The sequence below is a fragment of the Astatotilapia calliptera genome, chromosome 10 (genome assembly GCF_900246225.1).
Source record: "Astatotilapia calliptera chromosome 10, fAstCal1.2, whole genome shotgun sequence".
Lineage (NCBI taxonomy): Eukaryota > Metazoa > Chordata > Actinopteri > Cichliformes > Cichlidae > Astatotilapia > Astatotilapia calliptera.
The window spans coordinates 23,292,333-23,320,077 of record NC_039311.1 but is presented as its reverse complement, the minus strand read 5'-3'; the positions used below and the strand labels follow the sequence as shown (position 1 = coordinate 23,320,077).

Genomic DNA, 27,745 nt, shown 5'->3' with positions numbered 1-27,745 from the left:
AAAAAAGAAGAATATTTCTCAACTACCTGATATGTTGAGGATCATGTACGACCAAATGTACAAGCAGCAGCAGGCGCCTGGCTCTTGAAGGTCTCTCTTTCAAGAGATCTGAGGTCCTTAATGGAGCAGGTGCACGTACAAGGGAATTACAAGATCAATAAAGACCTATCAGCTGAACTAGCCACACAAGTCTTGTGACATTTCCTCCCAGGATCATATTGAATATACTTGTCTGTGGAGGGCAAGTCAGCCTGCTCCCTGTGCTGTTATTGTCTGTCATAAAAACATATCACTCAATTATAATATCACTTTGCTTTATTTCCCTGAAACATACCTATGCAGTCTACTAATATGAGAGACAGACAATTATTGGAGCTTATTTCCATCACTGAAAAAAAATGTTGTTGTTGTTTTTGTTTTGTTTTTTTTAATTCAATTAATATCAACAGTTGCCTCAAAGTGCTCTCTATTGCAGCGGTCCCCAACCTTTTTTGTGCCACGGACTGGTTTATTCCCGACAATATTTTCACGGACCGGCCTTTAAGGTGTCGCGGATAAATATAACAAAATAAAACTATTACCGGTACCGAGAAAAATAAAATTTATTCATAACACACATGAAAAGACCAAGGAAAACAGAGTTAACGATAAAAACGATAACAAAATAATGCTGAAAACTGATAAAAACCCTGAAAACCATACATTTCACACCTGAGCCTCAACTCTCGCGGCCCGGTACCAAACGACTCACGGGCCGGTACCGGTCCGAGGCCCGGGGGTTGGGGACCGCTGCTCTATTGTAAAGTAAAGACCCTAAAATAATATAGAGAGTGGGAAGGAAAAACTCCCTTTTAACAGGAAGAAAATCTCCAAATTCCGAGAAAATAACTTGAAATTTAAAGTTAGCACTGCCAATCATTAAACTCTGTGAAGGTATGTAATTTCTGGTAGCATCAGCATCAGCTGCTGGTTTTAGAAATGATGAAATCCTTGTGTCACTAGCTGAAAATAACTCAAAATTGTGACATAATAACTTTTTTCTCCCAGTGGTATAAATAAGCTCAAATACAAGAAATGTAGTCCTGTACTGCTGAAGTAATAGCCCACTAGCAGTTTCTCATCTATGTTGTCACTGTAGAAATGTCTTCTATATGCTTAGCCACCTTATACATGTAGTATATTTCAATTTTCCAAAAAGAAATGTCATTCGGCAGAGGAGGATGTCCACACTCTCCACAAGATAGCAACTTGTCAATCACACGGTAGCCACCTCCTAAAGTATACCATGCATTATTCAGTGTTACTCTAATTAGGACCATCATTTTTTTTAACTGTAATAACTGGCTAATTAGAAAAGTGATTAATTAGGTATTAAATTAAGTGAGAGTCAGTCCCATTTTCTGCAGTCAATGGAACTGCCCCCTGCTGGAAAAAAAAACAAAACACAGGTTTAAGACCTATCTAGGCTCGTTTCAGTTTTCTACCCCTCCGGTTATGGTCATCTTTTATATACTGTCTATGACTAAAGAAGCTACTTACATGTCTCCCAGCATATCATAAGCGACCTCAGAAGAATTGACCAGAACATCTTTTTGCGTAATTAGTTTTAAATCTTGCAGCAATCTCTAAAAATAAACTAAAAATAGGGGACGAACAAGAGAAACACTGAGTCGGGGTGTGATAAGTAAGCACCCTTAATCACGGCGTCCTTTAGTTTCATCATCAGCCATGCCTCTTCAGAAATCACAGGAAGTTTCTCCTCCATTAGTGTTTTGGGATGCCACAGATGTATTCAGGGTTCATTTTTTAATCTTGGATGACCTTGTCTAAGGAGCTTGGAAAGAGTTGCTTGAAGATGTTTCACCTCTCATCCAAGAAGCTTCTTCAGTTCTAAGGTCAAAAGGTGGAGAGTCTTTTGAGAGTTTTAGACTACGATGACGTGGATGACTGAGAACCTTCACAGACATCTTGGATGACCTTGTAAAAAAATATGCTATCAAAGTTTCCTGACACAAGTTTATGAACACGGAAAAGCCTATAACTCTTAGCCTCTACTTTTATGTAACTGCAGTTTAAAGCAGGCTGCTGTGCGCTGCATCATGGATAGCAGATTTGATTTATGCTGAGGGTTGTTAACTCCTCTTAAAAGTTTGTTGGAAAAGGTCTTTATGCTTACGTTTGTTGGAACCGGTCTTTAAAGAAGCCTTTTAATGAACGTCCACTTCTAGCTTCATAGATTTAGATTTATAGTTTTAGCACTCAAATAGCAACCACATGATATTGTTTAACTGGCACATTAGTCATAATTGTAGCCTCTAGTTTTCTTTGTGTTCATATGGTGATGCTGTCTTTGCGTTTGGGAGGTGGCTACATGCATTTAAGCCTCATTTTGTTGCTGTGTAACATTTAAGTTCAAGTGCCATACCTCTCTTTCAAATGTGGAGATCGCCAAGGTAATGACTAACCTGCCATTTAGAAAGAGGTCATGGAGGTAATGGAAGATTTGTACCATTTAATAGAGAACAATGGCTTTGACAGTGAGTGTAAATTAACTGTAATTATTATCGAAAGTTACTTCGATTAGAGGTTTTTACTGCAGTTGTTTCATTGTCAGTCTCAGACACGAGGGTTTTTCAGTCTGTGTCAGTCTTTGGTCCTTTCTGAATTATCTCAACAGCTATTAGAAGGATTACCATGAAAATGATCCATGTTTGCCTAACGTGAAATGGAATTACAACATTAATAACAACATAGATTTAAACGATTCCCATCACTAGGGCAAATTTGTCCTTTGTCTATTCTTCTTCTCTGTGAGAAAGATAGAGAAGCAAAAGCTGATATTCAGCCTAGACAGGAAGGCTTGATCCTTTAATTAGCTTGTCGCATGTGAATTGAAACTGGGTTATTTGAACTTTTAGTTATATGAAACGAGACAATATGAAATAAAATGTCAAAAGATTAATCAATACTGAAGTCAGTCGCTTGTTGCAACCATGTAATGTCATTCTTGTAGTAAAACAAACCAAAAAAAAAAGCTTTTATCTAAAAATATGTCTCAAGATTTAGACATTTGCAGTTAGATAAAAAATATCTGCCATATTGTTTACAAACTACAGCAATAATTATTGGTAATAATCTGTCTTTGAATTTACATAGTTGTTACTGTTTAATGTCAGCATTTGTTAGAGTTTTATCGAGATTTAGTCCTGATTGTCTGAAGAGATGATTAACATGTTATATCATTACCTGAGAGCAAGTCTGCCAATTTCTGTGCTATTAAAGGCTGTTTCCTCAAAACATGTTTGGGAAAATGGGGCTTAGTCTAATTTTGGATGCTCTCTTGCTGCTGAGTTTTGGGGGCAATATTTAAATCCAGCCTGAATATTGAGGCATCAAAGTGCTGTTGCTGACATTTGGTGTCATGAACAGTTTTGTTCCTGGATGACTTTATGCTTATTATAAATAAATAAGTCATAATAATACAATATGGATTACTTAAAGCAGACAGTGGTCATTTAGATTAATTATTCTTTTTAGACATTTGTCCTTGTTATTCTGTTTATTTATTTGATTTTCAGTGTATTTATTTATATTTTTTTTTTCTTGACCTCATTGTTTGTTGATGTCTCCTTTTGATATGAAACAGTTTTTGTTCTGATAAAAACACCACAAGGTTTAAATGAAACTGTCGATCAACCTCATCTACACTGTATTGCTGCCACAGGCTAAAGACGGACGAGTCGCTAACATATCTAAGGGGACAAATTTCCCTGGCTGATCGACCAGATCTCAACCCCAGGCTTGTGTGGCTGTGCAGAGTGGAGGCGAAATTAATTTTCAGTTAATGCGCAAGAACCTGTTCAAAAACTACACTTTTCAGACACAGTTCTGGGAGATGCTTCACCTGAGATTCTCAGTCTGTGTCTGTGGTTGGTTTTTCATGTGCTGTGTCTAATATTTAAAATTATCAATACTGAAGGTGGGACAGTAAAGACAACACCCAATCGCAGGAAACACTTCATATCTTAAAAATAGGTTGTTTTTAACCTTTTGACAGTCTATTTTTTTTTTTTATTTCATTTCTGTTTTACCATAAGATTTGTGATCTTGTAGAATTTTATGGAGTCTGATGTGGAAGCTGGATGAATCAGTCCTCTTGTCAAGTGTAGTATTACCCCTAGGCCAAAGGACAAATTTAGAGCTTAATGGGGGAGGAAGGCAACAAAAGATGCGCCTTGAATATCCATGTAATCTAAACAAAATTTCCCTCTGCTTGTTTGCATTCTACTTTCTGTACTAAAACAAGAAACATCATTTTTGGTACAGTGCAGTTAAACTGACAGGTTTGTGCTTATCTGTGAGTATCTCACCTAACACCGAGGGCCGCTGCTGTCCATTGATATTCCAGCTTGGTGTGCATGTCAGAATAGCTTTGTCCAACTGTGCAGAACAGGGGAGACAGTGTTTGACGGCGCGTCTCAATATTTAATTATCTACAGCTGCTTCAGAGCAAACAGATTGATCTGTAGGATCAGCAGATGTGACTGTACATTTCCTGGACGGCACAACTCAAATAAACAAGTGCTCCATCCACATGCCCTTTACATGCACATGTATGCTACACTCATGTAACACTTGAATTAAAAAGACGGCGGCACTTTAGTGGCTCGATCACAAAACGGAAGCTGTCTGCTGGCAGGGAAAAAAGAGAAAACTCTTTGTGTCTGTATGGGTTTGTGACTGCAGCATATTTCCATGGATCAAGGTGGTTTATGACATTGTAGTGCTGCAGGCAGTGAGTCCCACATCAGCAGGGCAAATATTCTTCTAGTCTAATTACTAAGAAGCTCTTACAGTGTCCCTCTGTCTCTCCAAGGAGAAAGTATCAAAAAACAACAAACTAGCCTCTGTGGAGCTGGATTAAATACAAAATAAAGTTTATTGTGATTGCCTTTAAATGTTAAAGGAATTTAAAGAGCTTGAGAGTCTAGCCTCAGGTATAAATAAATTGAGGCATATTTTAGTTGCTAAATAGAGCGAGGGCTTAGACAGAAGTACTTTGCTTCCAGAGTGAAGTGACATATTCTGACTTTCTCTTTCTGTGTGTGTGTGTGTGTGTGTGTGTGTGTGTGTGTGTGTGTGTGTGTGTGTGTGTGTGTGTGTGTGTGTGTGTGTGTGCGCACTCGCTGTGTTCTTTATGCTAGTGCGCTCTGCACACACATTATATACCTCACTGTGGATTCAAATTACCAATAGCTTTTTCAAAATGATTCAGTAAGGGCTGAGACTGACAAGATTGTAGCTTTTCCCGACAAATGAAAAGGCAGTCAGTCATGCTGTGCTTCCAGTTATGCTCTCATCCACTTAGGCTTGCATAAAAGGGGAATAAAGGAGGAAACTTATGTTGGATTATCATAAAATGTCAGGGAGATAAGCCAAAATAGTCTTACCACCGCATCCCAGTCGCTTATGTTCCTATGTAATTATCAGCAGTGCTTCTCGTAAAACATGCACAGGAAATCTGTAATTATAGTGGACAATGTCTGGTTTCAGTTTCTCTGAGGCCCAGTTTAGAAAGATATTGACAAAGAGAAAGTGAGGAAACAAAGACAGAGACACATACACATGCAGTGAAATAGAGGGGGGGAGGGAAAGGAGGATGAAGAATAATCAACAAAAAACTGCAGTGACAGGATAGAAAGGCTTGAAGCAGTATGGTCAGCATGGTATTGTCTTGGCACCATAAAAAAGCTTCGTCTTGTAAGAGCCATTTATATGTACTGTGCCAGCGGCTTAAACAGGAAGGATTATCAAATGACATTTTTAGCCTCTTAAGCAAGCCACAATTGCAACCAGCGTGGTCCAAAAGAGAGTGAGACAAAAGAACTTATGGTGAGGATGAATGCGAGTGCTACGAATTAGCTAAATGTCAGACAGCTTGCGTATTGTAAATGTAACTTTTGGGCACTATTGTTTCTGTTGTTTGAACGGCAGCTGTTCATGTACTCTGTTCTCTGAACAAAATGGGAAAAGAAGAAAGAGGACGGAAGGGGAGAGAGCTAGGGGAAGATGAAGAAGGAAGAACCAGCGCCAGTGGATAACAGCCACTGGATGTTTGTTGCTAAGCATTTAATCTCTCATGCTTGGAGAATACAAACGATCTTGTAATCGTCCCCGACCTTGACATGAACAGCAAGGTCGCAGGGGAGCTGGGATATTTTGCATTTCCCACAGATGCTTTGCCGAGACACGCAGAACAATTAGTAAACTGGATATTGAGTCTCTCTTCACTCTCTCCATCCCCCTCACACTCCCATCGGGGTAGTTACCTGGCACGCCCCCAAGCCGCGACTTAGTTTGATTCCCAATACTTAATTATGATAAAGAAGTAGTCAAAGTAATGTCAGGTCAGGCTGCACCTACCTGTGGGCTGTGCTTAACTGCCAATATCGAATATGCTTATTACTGATTACTCCACCAGTTATTTTCTATTAATTGATTCCAGGTTTAGACAAGAATATGTCAAATGGACAGAAAAAGGTGGTCACACATTTCAAAATCCTAAACTGCTACTATCACAGTAGTTACTGTGATTTATTTGTTCTGTTAATCATTATTTTTGATCACATAAGGTTTAGTAATTTCAGCAGCATTTGTGTGTGTTCGTATTTGACCATGTTCCAGTGTTTGCAAGCACAGAAGCTGGATATTAGACAGTGACTATAGAGTGTATGTTTGTTTACATACTAACACCTAAAAGTGAGTAGGAGGGTGCCGGTGTGTTAATGTATGTGTTTGTGTGTGTGTGTGAGCTTGTGTTCCTCTGTGCATTGGCCCCCAAATCTCCTTAATGCAATTAAGGGACTTTTGTCCTCCGACAACAGCGTATTACCTCTATTATTGAATATGCTGAGAGTTGAGATATGATTATACTGGAGGCAAATTCAATTTCTCTTTTCAGCAGTTTGAATATAAGAGCGTGGACTGGGTTCTTTTAAGTTAAGCCAGTATGGTTTTTAGCCTTATTCAAGAGAGGGATAATAAAGTTGACCCCTTCTCAGCATCCCTGACTCAACCTCAAAACTGCATGAACACATGTCGTTTATTGTTTGCCCTGGTTTCCATGGCAAATAAGAGAGCTTGTTGACTTCAAAGGTAAACAAGAGGCACAAAATGCTTGCAATTTTAATAGGAGAAACAGCAGGATCAATTAGGGCTTTTAAAGCTTTGCTTTAACGCCAAAACTTCATTTTTGTGAGTGCTTAGAACAGTGATTTAACTGATAAAAACGCCCGCCGTAGGCCTGTAATGGCTGCGGGACTCCTAATCTCCTACCACTTCTTGACATTTTTATATTTTAACAGAAACCAAAAGGATGGTTCAGAAGTTCTTATCTTATGCTGATCTCCATAAACTGTGCTTTTGGATATGCAAAATCTGTTAGTACCAGTAGACAAAATGGAATTTCAGATTCATCTGCATTCACAGGCACTGACTAGCTGTCAGAACAAGTTTTGGCTTGAATGTCTCCTGCCTACACTGGAAGTCCTATAATGTTCTTAGAGGCTAATTCTGCCATGTAGTTTCCCTCTGTGGTTTTCCAAATTGTTCTAATGGTGAATGAAGCGGTCTCCATATAAAATAATAACTCAACTCATATGGTAGGGATATTTGGATCTGTCCTAAAGTGGTTCACCTAATTTCTGGTTGATAGAACACTTTTAGTTTCAGTGGGAAACGTCTGGTCAGATGTAGTAAAAATTTTCATGCGGAGTCCCACAAGGATTGGTTTTAAGCCCCTTGTTATTTTCATTATATATCCTTCCTTTAGGCCGTATCATTAGCGGTTTCATAATTATTTCCTAACATCTGTATGCAGATGTACATCTCCTTTAAACCTTGGGAATTCGACAAATTATCCACTCTAATGGACTGTCTTAAGGAAATTGAACAATTTTTTGCAGCTGAATGCAGACAAGGCTGAGTGTTTAATTCTTGCTCCAGAGAGTATCAAGCCCCAAATTTGTCAATTGGTCCTTTCTCAGCCTCGACAAAAGCTACTGCTCAGAATCTTGGAATAATTTTTGATCAATCTCTGTCTTTTGATGCTCATATCAAGTCTCTGACCCGCTCCTGCTTTTTTCATTTAAGAAATATTGCTAAACTTAGGACTATTGTCACCAAAGGTGAAATGGAGATGCTTGTCCATGCCTTCATCTCCTCCTAGTTATTGTAACACACTCTTTTCCTGTCTGTCTAAGGCTTCCTTAAATTGCTTTCAAGCGGTCCAAGTAATAAATTCTCCCATATCACTCCCATGTTAAAATCCTTGCAGTGGCTTCCGGTTGGGTACAGATATCAGTTTAAAATCCTCACTTTTACATTTATGTCTTTACGAGGAGAGGCCCCCACCTATATCACTGAGCTTCTTCAGCCCTACTCTCCAAACCGAATCCTTAGATCCACTGATAGTGGTCTTCTGACTATTCCACGGACCCATTTGAAAATGAAAGGGGATCACGCTTTTCAAACCCTAGCTCCAATACGGTGGAACAGTTTACTTCCCCCGCTACACACCATTGACTCTGTGGCTTATTTTAAAACATGGCTTAAAACACATCTGTTTAGACAGGCATTTGGGTAATATTCATGTGTAATATGTTGTTTTATTTGATACATTTTTATATTCCCATGTGAAACACTTTTTAATAGCTTCTTGTTTTAAAAAGTGGTTTATAAATAAATTTTATTTATTTACTTAATTACTCAAAAAATCAAGTCTCATCTATATCAAATGTTTTACTCATTTTTGTTGTAAAATGCTTTTATTTTCAAATAAAACTACAGAATGAATTTTTATCATCTTGCAGATAAACCCTAAAGTTAAGCCTCTGCCAATGAATTCAACACTGTGGGTGCTTGCGTAGGAGAGTTTCATGTTTGCCTATAATTAATTGGGCGCTCTCACGACCGCATGAAAAAACATGTAAACTCTAGGAGGGATCTGGCATTTTTATGTTTAATATATTCCCCTGGCATTTGCCAGATGAGGTTGTGAGGCAGCAAATTCCTTGCTTGTACCTTTTAGAGAATCTCGTTTTCACTGTAATAACCCCACGGAGCATGGGCCAGAGGTCAGGCTCACAGAGTCAGGAAACATCAATCCAAGGTGGAGCATCTGGCTGAATCAGCAGCTTTTTGACTTCCTTTAAGTGCAGATAGATTAAATCAGTGAGAAGAAGAAGAAGCAAGGTGCCCTAGGCAGTGAGTGGTTACAGTGGTGATGGCTGTGTGCATTTGTCCCTGCACATGTGTGTAGGTCAGGAGATGACACAAGGAGTTGTTATAATGAAGAGGGTGAGTAGTGAGTGCATTTGTGTTAATAGGCAACAAAATAGCTAAGGCAGAATGTGGAAACTCTACTTACATTTTCAGTGCCCTTATATGCTCAAACACACCTTGGTATGTTTGTATGCACATGTGCTCGTGTATGTGCAAATGATTACTGAGAGGTGTTAATAAGGGCAGCCTGCAGTTTGAGCTGTAGAGAGTTAGACTGGGTTTAAAAAAAGGTTTATCCTCGTTAGCACCGTGTGATAATTGCCATCACGTTTGGAGGTGTTTGTCATTGGTTTACGGTTTTTCTAATTTTGGTGCCTACTGTATGATCCATGCAAATGTGTTTTCCTTAATACATATTTGATTAGTTTTATTCTGCACCACATATGTAATATTTTTTTTTTAAATGAGAATTAATGTCTTTTTTTTTTTATTTTGTTTTGATTCATTTATTTGAAAACATATTTGATTATCTAAGTTCCTCAGAATCTCACACTACATGAGAACTGTCCTTGAATTTTGGCCATGTTATTTTTAAGCAGCAAAAATCTATGAGAAAGCAATACTCATGTCTTTGTCTGTCTGTGCTGGAGAGACAAATCTATTTCATTTTTGCTTTTTGTAAATTCAGCTGATCTCTATCTCTGCCCTTGTAACTCTTTCCGATTTATATACGCAAGTAAAAATTGCCTAAGTTTCCCCCTCTCATACGATTTTATGAAGGCATACACTCTGGCTTTCTTTCTTGATATAAAAGCCCTTTTCTCTCTTGCTCTTCCAGCCCTATCTGATCCGGATGGAGACCCCTGTCGGAGGACCTACTGTGGACGGGGTCGACAATGTGTGCTAATGGCAGAAACTGGCCGCGCAGAGTGCGTTTGCCAGGAAAAATGCCGGCCCTCCTTTGTGCCGGTGTGCGGCTCAGACGGCAGATTCTATGAGAACCACTGTGAGGTTTACCGCACTGCCTGCCTGGAAAGAAGACGGATCTACGTGGTACACAGCAAGGACTGTTTCTTTAAAGGTACAGATTTAGTGCTACACTGCTACACTGACACTGCAGAGGGCTGCCACACACTGTTAAAAAAATGACTGAAGTTATATATTTGAAGTTATATTTATAAAAAAAAAAAGTCTATTTAACTTGGATATTCTATTATAATTAATCAAAATAAATTACAAAGGCATTTAGGATGAAGAAGATATAGAGGACATATGTGTGCCCATGCTGTGATACTGCAGCTGTTTGTCAAAATTATTTTCCCCCCAAAGTTTGATAACAAACAAACTAACAGCTTGCTGCATGTATTTGTTTTTCAGGGATATTTCAATTTTACGTCAGTCTTTTTCACATATTTCACCATCTGTTGTTGCTTAAAAAGTCTTAAAGTATTAGGTTTTGTGTGTACCTTTGGAACAGTGGGTTCTTTGTTTTTTGCAATAATTTGCCTTATCCAAAGTAACAAATAAGAAGGTCACAAAAAGTGTATTTGATATAAAAATTAATGTGGGTGTTTAATGAGTCAAAATGTTATGTGATACTCTGTAACACCTTGTGTTAAATACACTTTGATTAAGTAGTTACAAAAACATTTCTATATAAAGTCATTCATAGTTTTCATATTAATTGAAGATGTGTGATGCGTGTGAGTTTGGAAACTTAACAGTCCCATGTTATAGAATGTGTGAACAAGTTAATGAGCCTCCCATGTCGCAGCGCTGTGCCTTCCAGGTTTCAGCTCAAAGAACCGCACATCTTTGTTTCCAACTCGCCTCAGCACAAAGCTAGTTTTTTAGCTTTGGTAACTCTCTGAAGCTTTCAATCCAGCTGTGCTGCTACTTCCTACAACTCTCTCAGCCTGCGCTCACTCAGTTAAAGGAAGTGCAGCTGATCAGGCATCTCTCTCTTCACACTGAGTGATCATTTCTCATGTCAATATAGCCGAAATGCCCACCTGCTGTTTTTAACTTATGTCAGGATTTTAGCAGTGCATAGATAAAAGAAAAAAAATAGTTTAAATTAACAGGTTACTATGTATTATTGCATATGAAAATATTGTGAAAAACTTTTTTTTATTTCAAGTTCATTGCACATTAAGTGAAATATGTTGTCGTTTTTTTTTATTTTATTTTAGTTTTAAAGATCATTATTAGAACACATCAAAAACAAAAATCTGGTATCTCAAATTATTAGAATATTTTATTTTCAGTTTCAGTAAATGAGTTAAATGTAATCTATAGGGTTAAATACCATGGTATTGTCGACTTGTTCAGTACACGCAACAACAATGACAACTGATTTGGGTCCAGATGACGATACCCTCCACAAGCCACAGAAGGTCACTGCTGAAAAGGCTGGCTCTTTGCAGAGCGCTGGATCGAAGCATATTAAATGAAAGTTGAGAGCAAGGATAAATTGTGATAGGAAAAGGTGCCCAAGCAGCAGAGATGGCTTTCCAAGAAGATTCAAATTAAGAACATGTGGCGCTTCACAAGGACTGGACCGAGGTGCACTAACATCATCAGGAAAGTGGCCTCAACTGTCCCTAATATTACGACACTAATCCATAGAGAAGGAGGAAAAGGGAGGAAAAGAACTTTTGATCAATGGTCCAAAGTCCTCTTATCACATGAAAGTAAATTCTGTCTTTCTAGGTCCTAGAGTCAGCAGAGGCACAGAATCGAAGTCCAGGCTGAATTTCCCACAGTCTGTGGTGATTTGGTTTGCCATGTCATCAGCTAGTGTTGGTCCGCTGTGTTTTATCAAGTCCAAAGTCAACGCGGAAATCTACCAGGATATTTTAGACTACTTCATGCTTCCATCTGCTGCAGATTTCCCTTTTCCAGGATGACTTAAGGCCTGCTCACAGTGCTGAAACTGCTACCAAGTTACCTGACCAGAGCCTCTTTTGATTAATTTTAGGAAATACCCTAATGATGAGAGATACTAGATTTCTGATTTTCATTAGCTGCCATAAACATCAAAATTAAATATTACACCTTACGCAATGAATAGAGAATATAAGTTGTTGGGTTTTTTTTCTATTTTAATTAACTCTCTCCAGGCACACCCACTTCCCCATATTCAGTGGTTATTTTGCTCAAAGTCCTTTCTGTGGTCTCTGGTTGCCACAACACTTCCAGTGTGAAAACTCTGGTCTACGTTATCATCATCAACAAAGTCTCACAATAATACAGACTCAGAGACTTGGACTGGAATATACATTTATAACTGAAAGCCTCTGTTTTAGATATATATATAGAGAGAGAGATATACATGTATGAATAATACATTTTCCTGCTGACCCCATCCTCACCAGTGCATTGCTTAGCTTTCACGGCAATTCATTAAATGACGGTCGGCACTTCAGCTGCCATTTATTGAAGGTAATACGCCGATAAGGAATAAGTACTTTGGACGACCCCACTTTAAAAGCTGAATTAACCCTTAAAGATGCTTGTGTTCATTATTGCTGCCAACAACTGAACATTTGTCGTACTTTGCTTTCTTGTCCCTTCACACTTAAATTGGAAGAAGCAAGCAATTATGATGATTTTAGCTCCACTGCTGTTGGCTTTTAAAGTCTGTTGAGATTAAGTGAAATCAAGTGAAATTATTACATGGGCATATTATTTTTTTCTTTTCACCTGGCTTTTTTGTGTAATTTCCATTGTTTTCCACTGCTTACACAACAACAAAAACACTGTTTCACAGCCTCTGTATCTTTGATGTCTCACTACATCACTGTGTATGGCACATGTTTGATCCCTTTTGCAAGTGAAAATTGCCCTCAAATGATATTCTAATACCCGTGAGGGGTACATATGAACAGTCTGAAGGCTACGCTTAGGTTTTAACTTTGGTTTGATGTTGAAACATTTAAACAAAAATCGTCGCATTGACAAGCAAAGCAACTGTTTTGTAGCATGTTGCCAGCTGTCAAGTTCCAGTCACAAACATCAATCACTGTGAAAATTGTGCCGGTTTCTGTCAGCCACCGATTCAGTTGAGATGAAAGGACGAAATCATCTGTAGTTTGGCGCTGAAGGCTGTGGCTCGGGGTCGAGTTTTTCTGGGAAACAATAGCGATGCACTTACACTGGGACAAGGACAGTAGGCATTTTCATCAGGTGCTTATTCATCTCTTCTGTCTGGTCGACTTGGTTAATCATGCTCCTTTCACTACAAGTCAGCTTACTTATTAGGCAGTTGGCCCTAATCACAAAGACTGGCCTCTAAATCATTTATAATTGCACCCTAAAAACTAATTTGATGATCAATCTAATTGTGGAACTTTAACTGAGTTTTGAGTCAGAAGGAAACCAGTGTTGAGCAGTGCAAACATATCATTAACAGGTTTATTTTGCAGCAAATCCTTTCATAATTCTAAATTTTATATGCATTCAATTAGATTATGAAAATGGCCATCCAAACATTTTTCCATAGACGTTTATGCATTATGTGCACATGCACTGACTCAGTCTGTTCCTTCTTTCTCCTCACTACATATCCATGCACTCACAAATCACCACAAGGTTACCTGGGATCACTGGTTCCCTATTGTAAATCGTTTAAATCTTCACTCTTGACTATCTCTCATTAGCAAAATCGCACTCTCAGCATGAACAGTCTGTATTATTATCCAAAGGCAGCCCACTCACTTTATTATTACTTCGATTTAAAGGTAACGGGGCTGCAAACCTGGTGGCATAGCCTCTTTTTTCCCAGTTTTCCAGGTCAGACTAGTATTAAGCATGTTTTATACTCCCTCGGGGCACTAATGTTAAAATAGAAAGCAAAGCTATAGTTATTTTTGAGCGCATGATTTCATGTCAACGCAGCACAGAAACACAGACGCACAATAACTCACACAAACATGGCAGCACTTTCAGGAATATCACATTAGGGAGGCAAGGATTCCTTCCAGACATTACCATGCATAGCTAATCCACATTAGGGGCGTTCAGTTGGCACATTAAGCTTAAACTTGATGTCTGAATGCAACCCAGCAGGAGATGGAAAATTGTGGAAATCGGTCAGATGTTATGGGAATCATGTGTGTGTCTGTACATGTGAAGTCAATATTGCACATGACATACAAAGAAAACATTAGAAGGCACGTCTCTCAGTGGTGTGCTACAGCCATTATTCATAATCACTATTTGTACAGAGCACTGGAAAGAAGCATCCCTGGCGTTGATCAATAACGCTTGAAAACAGCAACACATCCTGTTCTGGTTTGAAGCTCTGCGTCGCATCTCCAGCTGCAGAATGAGACACAATTGACCATTTTCCTCCATTTCTGTCAGGATTTGACTCGGCAACTACCCCAGTCCTCAACGGTTAATGACAATAGGATAAGACAACAATATTATACAGAAGTACGATAATAGTAATATGTGTCTTTCAAATAAAAATGAATAGAGAAAAAAAAAAGATGAAGCTGCAAATGTGCTCATACGCCCCCCCCCCACTCAGAGAGTGAGTAAGACACAAATGGATCTCTGGGGACCCCAGAGCAACGTTTTAAGCCACTGACTTTTTTTTTTTTCACAGAATAGGGTGGGGGTAGGGGGGGGGGGGGGGTGAATTTGCTTTCAAATATGATAAACCTAAAAGCTCAGCTGTGAAAGCCTATTTCTTTCAGCCCAGGGCTAGGGTCAAAGTCACAGTGTCAAATATAGCAAGTAGTTATGCCAGCTTTCGTCTCGTCATATTTGCATGACTGTGATTTTCTCCGCAGAGCTGGTCCAAAGCTCTTCACTTTGGAAAGGGAAAAAATAACTCTGACCTTTCCTTACTGCCTTCCACTTACAGAGCTCATTTTGTTTATGCATTAAGCTTTTAATAGGTCTGCATGCATAACCAATGGCATCCGCTGCTACAATTACACATGTTACTTTAAGCTAAAGTGGAGAAAAACACACGCAAACACACACTGACACACACACACACACACACAAAAGAAACCAAATAATTAAACAGATTTTTTTTTTTCATTTTATTTATGAGACTTTTACTAGAGTTTCCCAGTTCATCTGCAGTTGCCTGTTTCAGTCACTTACCTGAAATTTGTCATGACTTTAATGAGATTTTACCTTTGTACTCTTTAAAAAGTTTTGTTGTTTTATGTTTGGGGGTACAATTGTATCTTGTAACATCAGAAGTTTCTATGAGCTTCAGAGAAAAAGTTGACTTTTTTCAAGGAGAGAGGTCAACTCTCAACTCTCCTTTGGTTTTATGTTTTTAATTAAATTTTTATCTTATTTTTTCCTCGGGCAGTGGGGAAAATCAAGGGAGAATGTTTAATGGCTCAAACTACTGTATACCTGTTGTGGCAAACAGAGTTGCACAGGTGAAGGAGTTTACCACTCGGCTATCTGAGGGTACCCAGATATTCTCTTTGATGCAGCTTGAAGGAGGCTGCAGCTTGCTTCTGGCTTGATACTCAAAAGTGTGTGGTAAAGGATTTGACTTTTTTGACAGACGGCAAAGGTGATTTCAGGGCAGGAAAAAAAAGCATAATAAATGTCTGGATGGGGTTTTTTGTTCTCCCCACTTCTTTCTTTCTTCTCAGCTGATGATTTAATACATATTGGCTAAAAAAAATGTGTATTTGTATAATAACATTAGAATAACAATGGGATTATAAAATGCCACACTCTGAAGTGAATTGATAACTGTTACATACCAGTAAAAGGGACACAACAATGTTTAAACCAAAACCCTATAAAGAGATTTTCATTCTTTCACCTTTTTTATGATAACTTTAATTCTGTTTTCACTGCAGCACTTCTAAGATTAGTCTGAGCTCACTTCAGCTATCCATTTCACAAAGACCCCGCTATAAAATTACCACGGAAACCACAAATGTCTAACGTACACAAGGGAAAGTCAGTTTGTCTGCTCAAGTACGGCAAATAGATAATCGGCTTCAAAGTCAAAACTTGCTTGACGCCAAATGGCTTTAGAAAGGGCAAACTGTCAATTAAAAAGATTGATGTACCTGAAGCACTCAAACTTAATAACCTATTTAGATTCAAATTACTAAAAGTACCAGAAGTCATAAAACAGGTTTTCAGTCTGTCATCTGTTTTTTTTTACTTTTTTTTTTAACTTTTTCTTTTTATAACCATGTGATAAATTACACTCTTGTCAAGTGATTGATCTAATAAAAATGATAACACCTTTTAATAGAGTGGCAGTGCCACTCTTTCGCTGATTTTATTTTCAGAATGAACTACATATAGTAGTGCATCAGAGACAGCTCACCTTAGTTTTCCCTGTGTTTTAGATATCTGTTTATTTATTTTTGGCTAATTTGGAAAAAGGAGATTACTTTGAGACAGAAATGTTGAAATCTGGAAGTGATTATTAAAATAAAATTACACTTGGCATTCACTTAATTCTTTTATTAAGTGCATGATGTATAAATTCAATTACATTTAAAGATTTTTAAAATCTCATTAGCTTTAGAAATCCCTGAATTTCTGAAACAGGCACCAGAAGCACAACATGTTTTCTCTTTCTTCTCCTGTGATGAGTGCTGGACAGAGAGTCGGCTCTTTTCTGACCTTGCCTTTGATTATGGCCCTTTCCCTCTGAAACGATCCGAAAAAGAACTAACACACTTGATTCATCGCTTTCATCTTCCTGATGAGTAGGAAGCTTCTAGAAAAGGCAGTCCAAAGAGACATCTGTTTTCACCAGGTTGTGTATGCCACTCCACAGGGAGGTCTTTAATGTACCTGGTTTGACCACTCTATTATGGACAAGTGTCATTCTGGTGATTCTAAGTTGTGATCCCGCTGACTCTTAGATCAGACGAGCAATGTGGTAGCTTTCAGACTGAAATTAGTGTTGAGTCTCCACTGGGTCTTAGTCTCCACTGGGTCCACTAAGCCAGGCGGTTCATAACATTAGTTGCCAGCCCTCACTTGAAATTCCTTGTGGGGAGCCCTGACCCACCCCCCACCCCCCACCCCCACCCCATCCTCTCCAGACTGGACACCAGCCAGGTTAAAGTTGATTGCAGAGCTGCAATGATTAATTGATTGGCTGACTGGTCAAAAATTAATTTGCAGCCATTGTGATAATAAACTGCTAGTTTGAGTCACTTATCAAGCAGAGGGGGAAAAAAGGCAGACATCCTCATTTCACCTTTTGAAGACATCAGTACTGAAAATAGTTCTTCAGTTGCTTTAACTAGCCACTTAAATAAAGATTCTCATAAGGGTGCTGATTGATTGATATTTTAGCAATCATCAGTCTTCTTGAGATTCACAAGCTGTTGCCAAATTTCACAAAAAAATGACAGCTACAGTGTTCTTGATATAATGAATTGCTTTGTCTTTTCCTCTCTCCAACCTCCCTTTTAGCCATCTATCAACTACCCGTGTTTGCGGTGTCTCTAACTTTTAGAGCTGCCTCAACCACTCTGATTACTCTTCATCATTCTGGCTCATTCAGTGGCAGCTGTGGTTATTGCATTAGCCATCAAAAGCTTCCCCCGTTTGTCTTTGTACTCCCTCTCTCTCCCTGCAGCCCATGGCAGCACCCTGCCTCCACCGTCCATCTTATTGCTTGCTAACCCTCTACCCCTTCCTGTGACTGCTGCTATCAACTTAGTCACGCAAACACACAGTAGTTTGATCATTCTCACAAGAAGGATCAACTTAACTTGAGCTCCAGGGCTGCGTCTTTAGTTTTATACATTAATCAAGATTATATAGGGTTAAAATTTAATGCCATTAAAGATGAAAAACAAAGTGTAATTGCGGGATGTTCATGACATCTTGTTTTTGTCTTGCTTTCTTTCTGCAAACTCTTTGTTGGATTTAAATTAATATAATTTTCTTTGGTTTATTAAAAAATGGCCAAACAATTGCTGTATAGTAATATCCCATAATGAAATGTACTTATGAGCAATTTGTTGCTATGTCACTAAAGCAGGCTGGAATCTAGAAATTATGTATTGCTGATTCTGATACTAACTCTCCAAGGTTTGTTTTTCTTTGTACATCCATACACTTTGTTTAAACTGCTTATCCAATTCAGTCCCTGTGTGGGTGTGGAGCTGGCCTTCCTTATCGTCACAGGTAGAGCGCACTCCACGCAGAACACCAGCAGGTTCGAGCAATGAACCTTTGTGCTGGGAGGCAACAGTACTGACCACTGTCCCACTTTTCCTCCAACAGTATGTTTGTACTGTCATTAATGACTGACCTACTTGGGTGGTGTGAGCTAATCAGTTCATTGAATACATTTTATATTCATTCCACTGAACCCTATCAACCTACATCGATCAATTCTACATTACAAGGGCACATTTTAGAAACCCAAACTCTTTAACTGAACTGCTCCAGCAGGGATGTAAAATTGTCCATGTCACATAACAAAAGCTAGTCTGGGCTATGTGTAAAACATCCATTCACATACACAAAAACACAAACTATCACCAGCAGGGGTTGCTTTGGCAGGACTTTATTTTAGTTATGGTTTGCTTTTACATGTATATCAGCCAAATTATATCAGCCTTATGTCATCTTGTGCAAACACTTTTTCGTCATTTTGTCTTTTCACTGCTGCATTCATTCACCTCATTTAGTTGGTCAACAGTCTCCCCTGCGAACAAAGGAGGTGTCTTTTGACCACTGGTTTACCCCAATGTACTGGTGTAGGGGTAATACCATCGACACTCAACCAATGCTGTCTGATATTCCATAAAACCTTCATGGTGAATCAGGCTACACCTGCTGTGGTTAATTGGGTATCTTCCTGTAATTCAAGAGATTTCTGTCTGTCTGTGCTTTTGTTGCTTTGTCCGCCAACACCTGTGACATGATCAAGAGTTTAGCAACCAAATTTGGCACACAGATCTTAGGCACCTGAAGGTTCTTATCTATATCAGGATATCAACAGGTTGCCAAGCAACCACCTGTTAAGCATCTTTTTTTGTTAAGCAACTTTTAAGCATCTGTGACATCATATCCTGCATCCTGTCTTTTTCATTTCACAGCTCCAACATCCGCTTTATAGCCACAAAAGTGTAATTTTGAGTGATATTACATATAGGGGATATTATATTATATTGTCTTCACGATGTCTAGCAACAGACTAAAAAACATGAATGGTACCATTTTCATTTCATGGCTATTAGCTCCAATAGGCCAAATAATACTGTAGTGTAGGTATGTATTAGTACTAGTAAATAATTGTAGTAAATAATGGCTTTTCATATTATATATGCCAATTTAAAAACTAAACCCAAAACTATCATTGTTTTGTTTCATTAGTTAACAAACATAATGACAAACTCAAAGAAAATTCTTTATCTGATATTCCAATAATTTTCTGTTGCAAGTTACAATTATTTTTGCCTAAACAGTCGTTTGGATGAATATATGTCTTGTTTTTGTTCCTGTATTTTGTGTTAATTTTGCATTTGTTTTAATGGCAAAATCAGCTAAATTAGTACTAAATGTTCATTATAACATTATAACATTCTTTCATTAGTTTTAATCATTATTGATTTTTTTTATTATTTTTGCTTTATTACAAGCTTCATCTTTAATGTTTAGTAGATGCTCAGGTTTTTTTTGTTTGTTTGTTTGTTTGCTTGGTGGATTGTTTTTTGGTTTTGGCTTTTTATTTTTCACCTCTCTTATGTAGATGCCTACTCATCCTTTTACGTGGACTCTCTCTCTCTCTGAAACACACACACACACACACACACACACACACACGAAAATGACGGTACACGCTTCTGTCATGACCAAAAAAAAAAAGCAAAAAGCAAAATAATCTCTTATGAAAGAGAATGTTTATTCATGCCTAAGAGATTTTGACATGCTTGTCACAACACTGCCATTGCCTCTCACTTTGCCTTTTCTGTGGTGCGCTATACTCCACAGCACCACAATGGACCTCTTAAATCACTTGCCTGGCTTTAGCTGCAGACGTGTGCTGCTCAGCCTGGCACATGCAGTATGGATATATTGATAATTTAAATCCGAGTTGGGAGTAAACAAATTGTGATGGGCATCACAATTTGAAATTCTTTTTTTTTTTTCTTTTTTACTGCTTCTCACCATAGATGTATAACACACACACACACACACACACACACACACACGCACACAGCTTTTCCCTCATTTTGCCTTGTTGAAGTAATTAAAAAATCCCTAATGTGGGTTTTGTTCAGGGAAAGCCATTTTGGCATTCTGTCTACATCTTGTAGCATTAACAGGTGGCACTGCATCATTTTTGGAGCTCATCATCGACATGGTCTGTTTTTATTACTGTTCCTAACACAACTTTTTAAGAGCTGTTGGCAAATGGCTCTGAACAACTGAGAAATTAGAAAGTGACAAATGAATTCATTTGGCCCATCCCCTTCAATTCAGCAATCCTTTCATCAGTTTAATGGCTGTATAAATGGAAAACACATATGGCTGCCAGTGTTTCTAGCCCCAAACTTTGAAACTTGTCTGATCTGTTTTTGATGAAGTCTCGTTTCATTTACTAACAAGTGAGATGAATATCTTTTGCTCCAGTTTAGACATCATTTTAATGTCTGTATGATAATTAAATATCAGTTTAATTCAAATAACTCTTCCTAGCAATATAGTGCCATTCATAGTACACACACACTGCTCTCTTTCTGTGTCCATGCAGATCTATTTCATTCCCCCTTAAACAGCCTGCCCTCCCCACTCTTCCTCATAGACCACTTTCCTCTTCTCTATCGTTCACCCTCGTTTTTTTTTTCTTGTCATGCCCCCAATATAGTGCAGATGGGGATTTGAGTGACTCTGTCAAGCTTTTAACTGCGTTCCCGGTCTGTGTTAAATTGGTTCAGAGCTTAAGTAGAGTGTGAGCCTGGAAAATAAAAAAATAAAAATACAAGAATCACCTCGAGGCAAAGTGACCCTGGGAAGAAAAAAAAAATCATATACACTCTTCATTCTTGACAAACACAAACACTCGCACACACAAACACAAACACATACAGAGACATAAACTAGGAGTGTAAAATGGATGTGTGGCTTGGTTCACTCCTAATCCATTGCAGTGAGTGCAAAGATCTTTACTTTCACATGGAAGTATTTGTAGCTGCTTCACACAATAGGACAAGGTCGTCGGCGTGCCATAAAATTAATCTGGTGGGCGCAATGCTATCACGTGATGGATAATCTGATTAGACTTAAAGTATTTGATCACTTCTGTGGACAAGTTAGCTCAGATAACTGTCTGGGGACTGAACTATAATGGTTCTTAACTCGATTAAGATATATTGTTACATGAATTTATATAAATTTCAGTATTATTGGTGGTTAACACATTCACTTTACACGCACAAGAGCTCTAATTTGAAACCATGAGGACACAAACATAAACACAGAGAGTCACAAGTGTACTTCGATTGCCGGTCCCAAGCCCAGATAAACGTGAGGATTGCATGAGGAAGAGCATTCAGTGTCAAATCGAACATGCGGCTCTATCGCTGTGGTGATCCACTGGGAAATAAGGGCGCAGACAAAAGTGCGCCAATTATCACCAGACTACTTACGTTTGTGCACAAGAAAATTGCAAGCTTTTGTTTTTTTACAGAACCACTTCAGGCAAAGAGACCCTAGAAAATTTATAATGTTAAAAATAAGAGTATCATGTAATGAGAGCAGCAGTTTCATAATCAATGCAATCCCAAAGATAAAACTTCATCCAGTCTCACAATTTTTTTATGCACTTTGTAATCATTTCCTGATTTGGACTGTAATAATGACAACTTACAATCAGCATTTTTAGTGCAGCGTGTGACTCATTTTCCTACTTGCTCCTGTGCTCAGATGTAGGTTATCACATATTTACGGTTACGTTTTCTCAAGTTCACATCAGTTCTTTCTACTTGAATGATGCACACAAATGCACAAAAAGTGTTAATGAATTATTTTTTGTTTACTACTTTCTAAATCTAAAAGAATACAGGTGCACATTTCATCCTTTTTTGGAGGATGCACTTGCTTTTAACAGAGTTTTTACAGGAGGTCCTGTTACAGATTTTTAAGCATCTGGACAGCGATCTTGCTGGAAAGAGATGACTGAACAGTGCCTCCACTGCCTTGTAACACGAGTTGTCAGATTATATACTTCCACCCTGCCAGTTGAACAGTTTGACCAGAGGGCAAAGAACGAGCCCAGATTGACAACTAGCGCAGCTCAGTGTGCTGCACCAACTGATTTGCCAGCTCTCGAGATGACTGAATGATCAACTGAATGACTGCCCAGCTTCTAGCACAGCCCTCTATTTCACCAAGACACTCAAGCTACTTGCCCTTTGAGTACTATTCTCAATGCAAAGACTGAAAATGTGCTCCCTTAAAAAAGGAAGAAGTTATATCTCAGAATCGTTCCTTTAAAAACAAAAAAAGAGTTCTGCAACGCATGTAATCCCAAAATATTTGAATAGTTAAGATTTCATTGATTTGTTCATTTAGTTTGAAATAAAAGTAAATCAAATATTTCAAGTGGACTTAACCTGGTACATGTAATATATAATATTACTGGTATTTTCAGTGTTTGAGCCAGTTGTTAATTTAAATATAATGTGTAATATAGGTGACGCTTAATAGTAAACAACTGCATTTAATTTGTAGTGATCCATCTACATGCAAGCCTTCCACCGAAACAATCTAAGAGATTATATTTAACAAAAGCCTCTTTTTTTGGATTTTGCTGCATTGAATAAACATCTGTTCTGTTTTGCTGACACCCAAATTTGTGATAAAAATAAATAAATAAACATACTGTTTTGAAAGCAAGGTGGCCTCGCATGCCGTTCTCCTTTGGGAGCAGCAAGCTTTCCACCCGTACATTTTTCATGGTCATTTCATCCGATCAACAAAAGTAGCTTGTGTTACCCTGATTTATTGAGTGACACTGTGCCCTTGGTGCTCATTATTAGCATCTCAGTACCACGGGGCCTATTTGCATCATTGACTCACCATTCTACCATAAGTCGCTGACTATGGAGAGTGCTCTAATTCTAAGATCCAAAGGGAGTAACAACCCCAGCAGCTGCCTCGGGAAAGTTATCAGTCCGTGTTATTGTTTTCAAGCTCATCCCACAAGATTTCCTCAGAGAACCGGAGCAGCATGGATGGATGCTGCTGACCTTTTTGTTTTAGTGCCTATGTTACAGGTGTCACTGCTGCTGGCAGGGAATAATAGTATTCTTTTGAGGTGATACTCCATCTGGTTACAGTCCCACTGCTGTGTCAATACCTGATGGGATGATGAATAGCCCTTCTGCTGATAAAGAGGTTGTTAATTCATATCCGATGTAGGCTTGGTTAGCACTGGGGGGTCTAGCCTAGGGACCCTTACTGGATACAGAAGCTCTGATCAGCCGTCGAACCCCCAACCTGAAGTTCCAAAGGTGTGTGATTGCATCCCATTTTAAATCATCTTTCACATCTCTTTAATTCCTTTTAGATATATAATTTGTTTTGTGAATCGCCCAGCATGTCTTGCAGCAGATATACTGGGTAATTGTGTTTCCCTTTAAGTTATAAATCTGACTTTTATCAATCAAGAATGTTGCAAAAATTTTAAATTTGTTTGTTTTTTAGTGTGTTAATTGAGATAAAAGACAAAACATGCAGGTCTGGCAGCGAGGGCCGGAATATTTCAGTTGCATATTACTTGTGCACAATGCTGGTGGCTTTGTGGATGCAGCATTTGTGAAAAATGTCTGTGCAGAGTGAAAGAAAACTCTGATGAGCTTCAAGATGCTTCTACTATTTGCTGCAAGCTCTTGAATCCTGATGCGCAGCAGATTATATACCAGATAATGAATGTAAGAACAAAAATACATAATTGGAGTATAAATATTGTATATTTTGTAGTTATTTGTAAGTTCAGTGTTTCTTTCTTGGTTTAGCAAGCTTTTAAACCTTAACTTGGAACGAATAAATACATAAACAAATAAATAAATACATAGTTTTGCTTTTATAAAAATCCTAAAAGGATAAAATTCAAGCTCCTAGAACTAATGATTATACTGACCTTTATGTTCAAATGTCTTTGCGCGTTTCCAGTATGTTGTCCAGGTGCAACCTAATTTGGAAGAAAAAAAACTGCAAACCTCATCTCCTACTCAGGTTTTCCATTTTGTTTAGTAGGAACACATCATGCCTAAAACCTGTGCTGTGATTTAAATAGAGAGTATTCCACTGGTATAAATAAAACACACAACCCCTGAAATTCTCGATGCACTCCCAAATCCACAGATTTCCTCACAGCTTTCTCTTATTATTTCAAGTCAGCACAGTTCACAGTTGATTATCTATTTTGCTGAGTGTCAACAACAGCAGCACTTCATTTAAAGTCTAAGGGATAGAGAGAATTTATCTTCCAAATCAAATCAATTATGCAAACTGAAAGAATACATTCTTGAATAAAATAGTGTTACTACAAAAAGTGGGGGAGGATTAAAAACATGTATTTTTGCTGAGAAGGCCTGCTTCAGACATGACTCTGCTGCTTCTTCATTCACCGTGAAGAATCTAGATCTTTCATATTCTTTATATGACATTAGATATTTAGTCTGTGGGTGATTGAATTGTCAGAGCCTCATTCATTATCATGCAAAACAGTTGCATTATTCAATTGTACTGCGTGGTAATGTGAGATCTTCTCAGTGATGGCTATCAGTTCATATCAATTAGTCACTGCACTTCAATGGAATTACTTACAGCTGGGTGGAAGAGGAGGACTGCTTATTACTCATGACACTAATTCTGCAGTTTGTTTGTTTCCCTCCTTTCACCACTCGCTCACTCGCAGTCATTTTCTACATTTTAAACATTTGTCTGAGCTCCTGATTAGAAGGTCCATGTCACGCTAAAGGCCACTTCATAAAACATTTGTCTGCTCAAGTGGTCCACACGTGACGCTAGTGTGACAAATGACTGTCTAATCACTGAACTCCTATTCCACATAGTTCACTGCTAAATAATTTGTTTGCGCAGACCCTTGTTTAGGATTTAACACAGCTCCACTTGCTTATCCCTTCAGAGTGTGCGTGTATGTGTGGAATTAATAGCTAAATTAACATTATTTCCCTTCCTCGAAGACAGGGCCTACTTCTAGTGCTGCAAGCTAGTTGCGATCCTCAGTTTTAATGAAGAACACCTCTAGTGTTCCATTTCAATTCAATTCAAAACAAGGAGGTCCTGTTACAGATTAAACAGAAATGCAATGTATTGACTAGAACATAATATAGAGTTAAGTTCATGAGTTATGAATGTATGAGTTACAAATATTTGCAGTGCTTCCCCTTATGCCATATTTTGTTTCCCATCATGCTGTTTAATTTTTTCCATTGTTTGTTGTTACCTCATGCAATGATGGCAGTTCCCCTGGCAGACGATAACAGCGACTCTACGGGAACACTTCAGATGTTTTAATGGTCCTGTTATCTTGTTAGATGTAGTTATTTGGATTGTGGCCGAACCTGGCGCCTGCTACCTTATCTGTGCAAAAACGCAGGGTGTTATTGTTCTGTGTGTAAGCTTAGGTTCACAGGCAGAGAGGCTGATAATTGAAATCCTGAGTGGCAGGTCACTTTCATGGTAAACAAACACTTCATACTTGAGCTTCAGTAATTGCTTTTGAAGAGTGGCTCCCGTGTTATGCTGGAGAAAAATATATATATTCACGACTTGCAAAATTACACACACGCTGAACACACATAGAAAACAAATCCACACGCAGCTCTTTCCTGCAGGATCATTTGCCATGGAACAATGCACTAGTGGTTGGCCTGGGAGCTTCAATGACAGGGCAAATACACTCTTCCTTCCCTAACTAACATGCACACTGGATTCTGGGCCCCAGAGCTCAAAAAGTGACTTCCATCTCTGCCCTCTTTTCTAGCGCAACCTGCGCAATGGAGCAACCACCCCTGCAGCTTCTTCATTCACGTGTCCCCAGAGCTGCAACCTAGCTCTCCAAGCCCTCCACTCATTCCTCTTCTTTTCCCCCTGCTCTTCTCCTTTATACTCCTCTCTTTCCACTCTTTCCTCCTTCTGTCCTCACCAGTTATTCGCTCATCCACTTCACTCTCCATCCCCAAGGCTCCATTCTGCTCATCCATGTCCTTCTCTTTGCTTTTCTATAAATTTGCTCAACTCTTCTTCTCTCTTTTATACCCATCCATCCAATCTCCCTGTTTTCTCTCTGTGCTTTTGGTTTTATTTTAATAGACCAAACCTCAGTGGATAGTGTTCTGAATCACATTTTCAGCCTGTCTTCAACCTGTGCCTTTTTAATCAGGCCTTGATCTAACATTACTGATTCTGAGCTTTTCCTTCAAGAAATGTTTGTATTACTAAAATTTAATTCTGCCTCAAGTGATGTCTATTCCTCTGACTTTTCCTCTTGTGTAGGTCTCTAGTCTACTGATGATATTCTTTTATACTTTTTATATGATTTCTGCTCTGTACTTTCATGCACAGTCCTTCTCCTTTCCTCATCCTTCCTATTTCCTTTCTTCATTTTGTATTCTTAAACCTCTTAAACCTTAAATTCTTAAACATCCTGTTTTGTATTTTTAAGCTAAACAGTGATACATAATGTGTTCTATGATATAAGTTACATGTTACATTGGACATCTTTTATTTGTGACTTAAAGTGAGCAGAATGAGAGCAAAATCTAGTATTGTACTTTCTCAGTGTTTTTCACAAATCCATCCCTAAAATATCGCTCTTTCTATCACTGCTTTCACAAGAACCTGTGTGTGTGTGTGTGTGTGTGTGTGTGTGTGTGTGTGTGTGTGTGTGTGTGTGTGTGTGTGTGTGTGTGTCGGGGGGGGGCTGGTTTGCAGGCTTTGATGGAGTTCTATTAGGGTAGATATGGCAGCTTTCTGGAAGAAAATAGTGTATATTTAATTCAACATTCAAATAAAGAAACACATTATTTATCCCCAAGGGGGCAATTAAAAGGACGGAGAGCATCAAACATGCACAAAAATAAAAATAAAGTCAATATACTGTAAATATATGCTGTAAATGTAAACCAATTTAACCATTTTATATTGACATATCAAAATATATTGATATAAACAGGAAACTATTCAATTCAGCTTTTAAAAAAGGCTGATTTACTACCCAGCACTAACCTCAGCTTGCATTTACTTATGTATTTATTTTTTGTTACTGACACCTTGAAGGGAAGCCCACTTAATGGCTGTCCTCTGTTAAATCCCAATCCGTCCTCCAACCAGCCTGCAATAATCTGTCTAACACAAAGAGACACTCCATCCTTTGGGGTAGTGTTTCAGGCCACTGCGCTGCTTCTCCAAATAGTCACAGCTGCAGAGAAGTATAGTATTGACATTAACC

General features: G+C 38.4%; 1 protein-coding gene across 1 annotated transcript in view; it reads left to right on the top strand.

Annotated features, from left to right (window-relative positions):
* fstl4 (follistatin-like 4) overlaps window positions 1–27,745 on the top strand; it is a 214,777-nt gene that overhangs the window by 77,746 nt on the left and 109,286 nt on the right. The window contains exon 4 of the mRNA XM_026182327.1: window positions 10,121–10,363. Coding sequence (XP_026038112.1) covers window positions 10,121–10,363 — 243 coding nt within the window. The remainder of the gene's footprint in view (window positions 1–10,120; window positions 10,364–27,745) is intronic.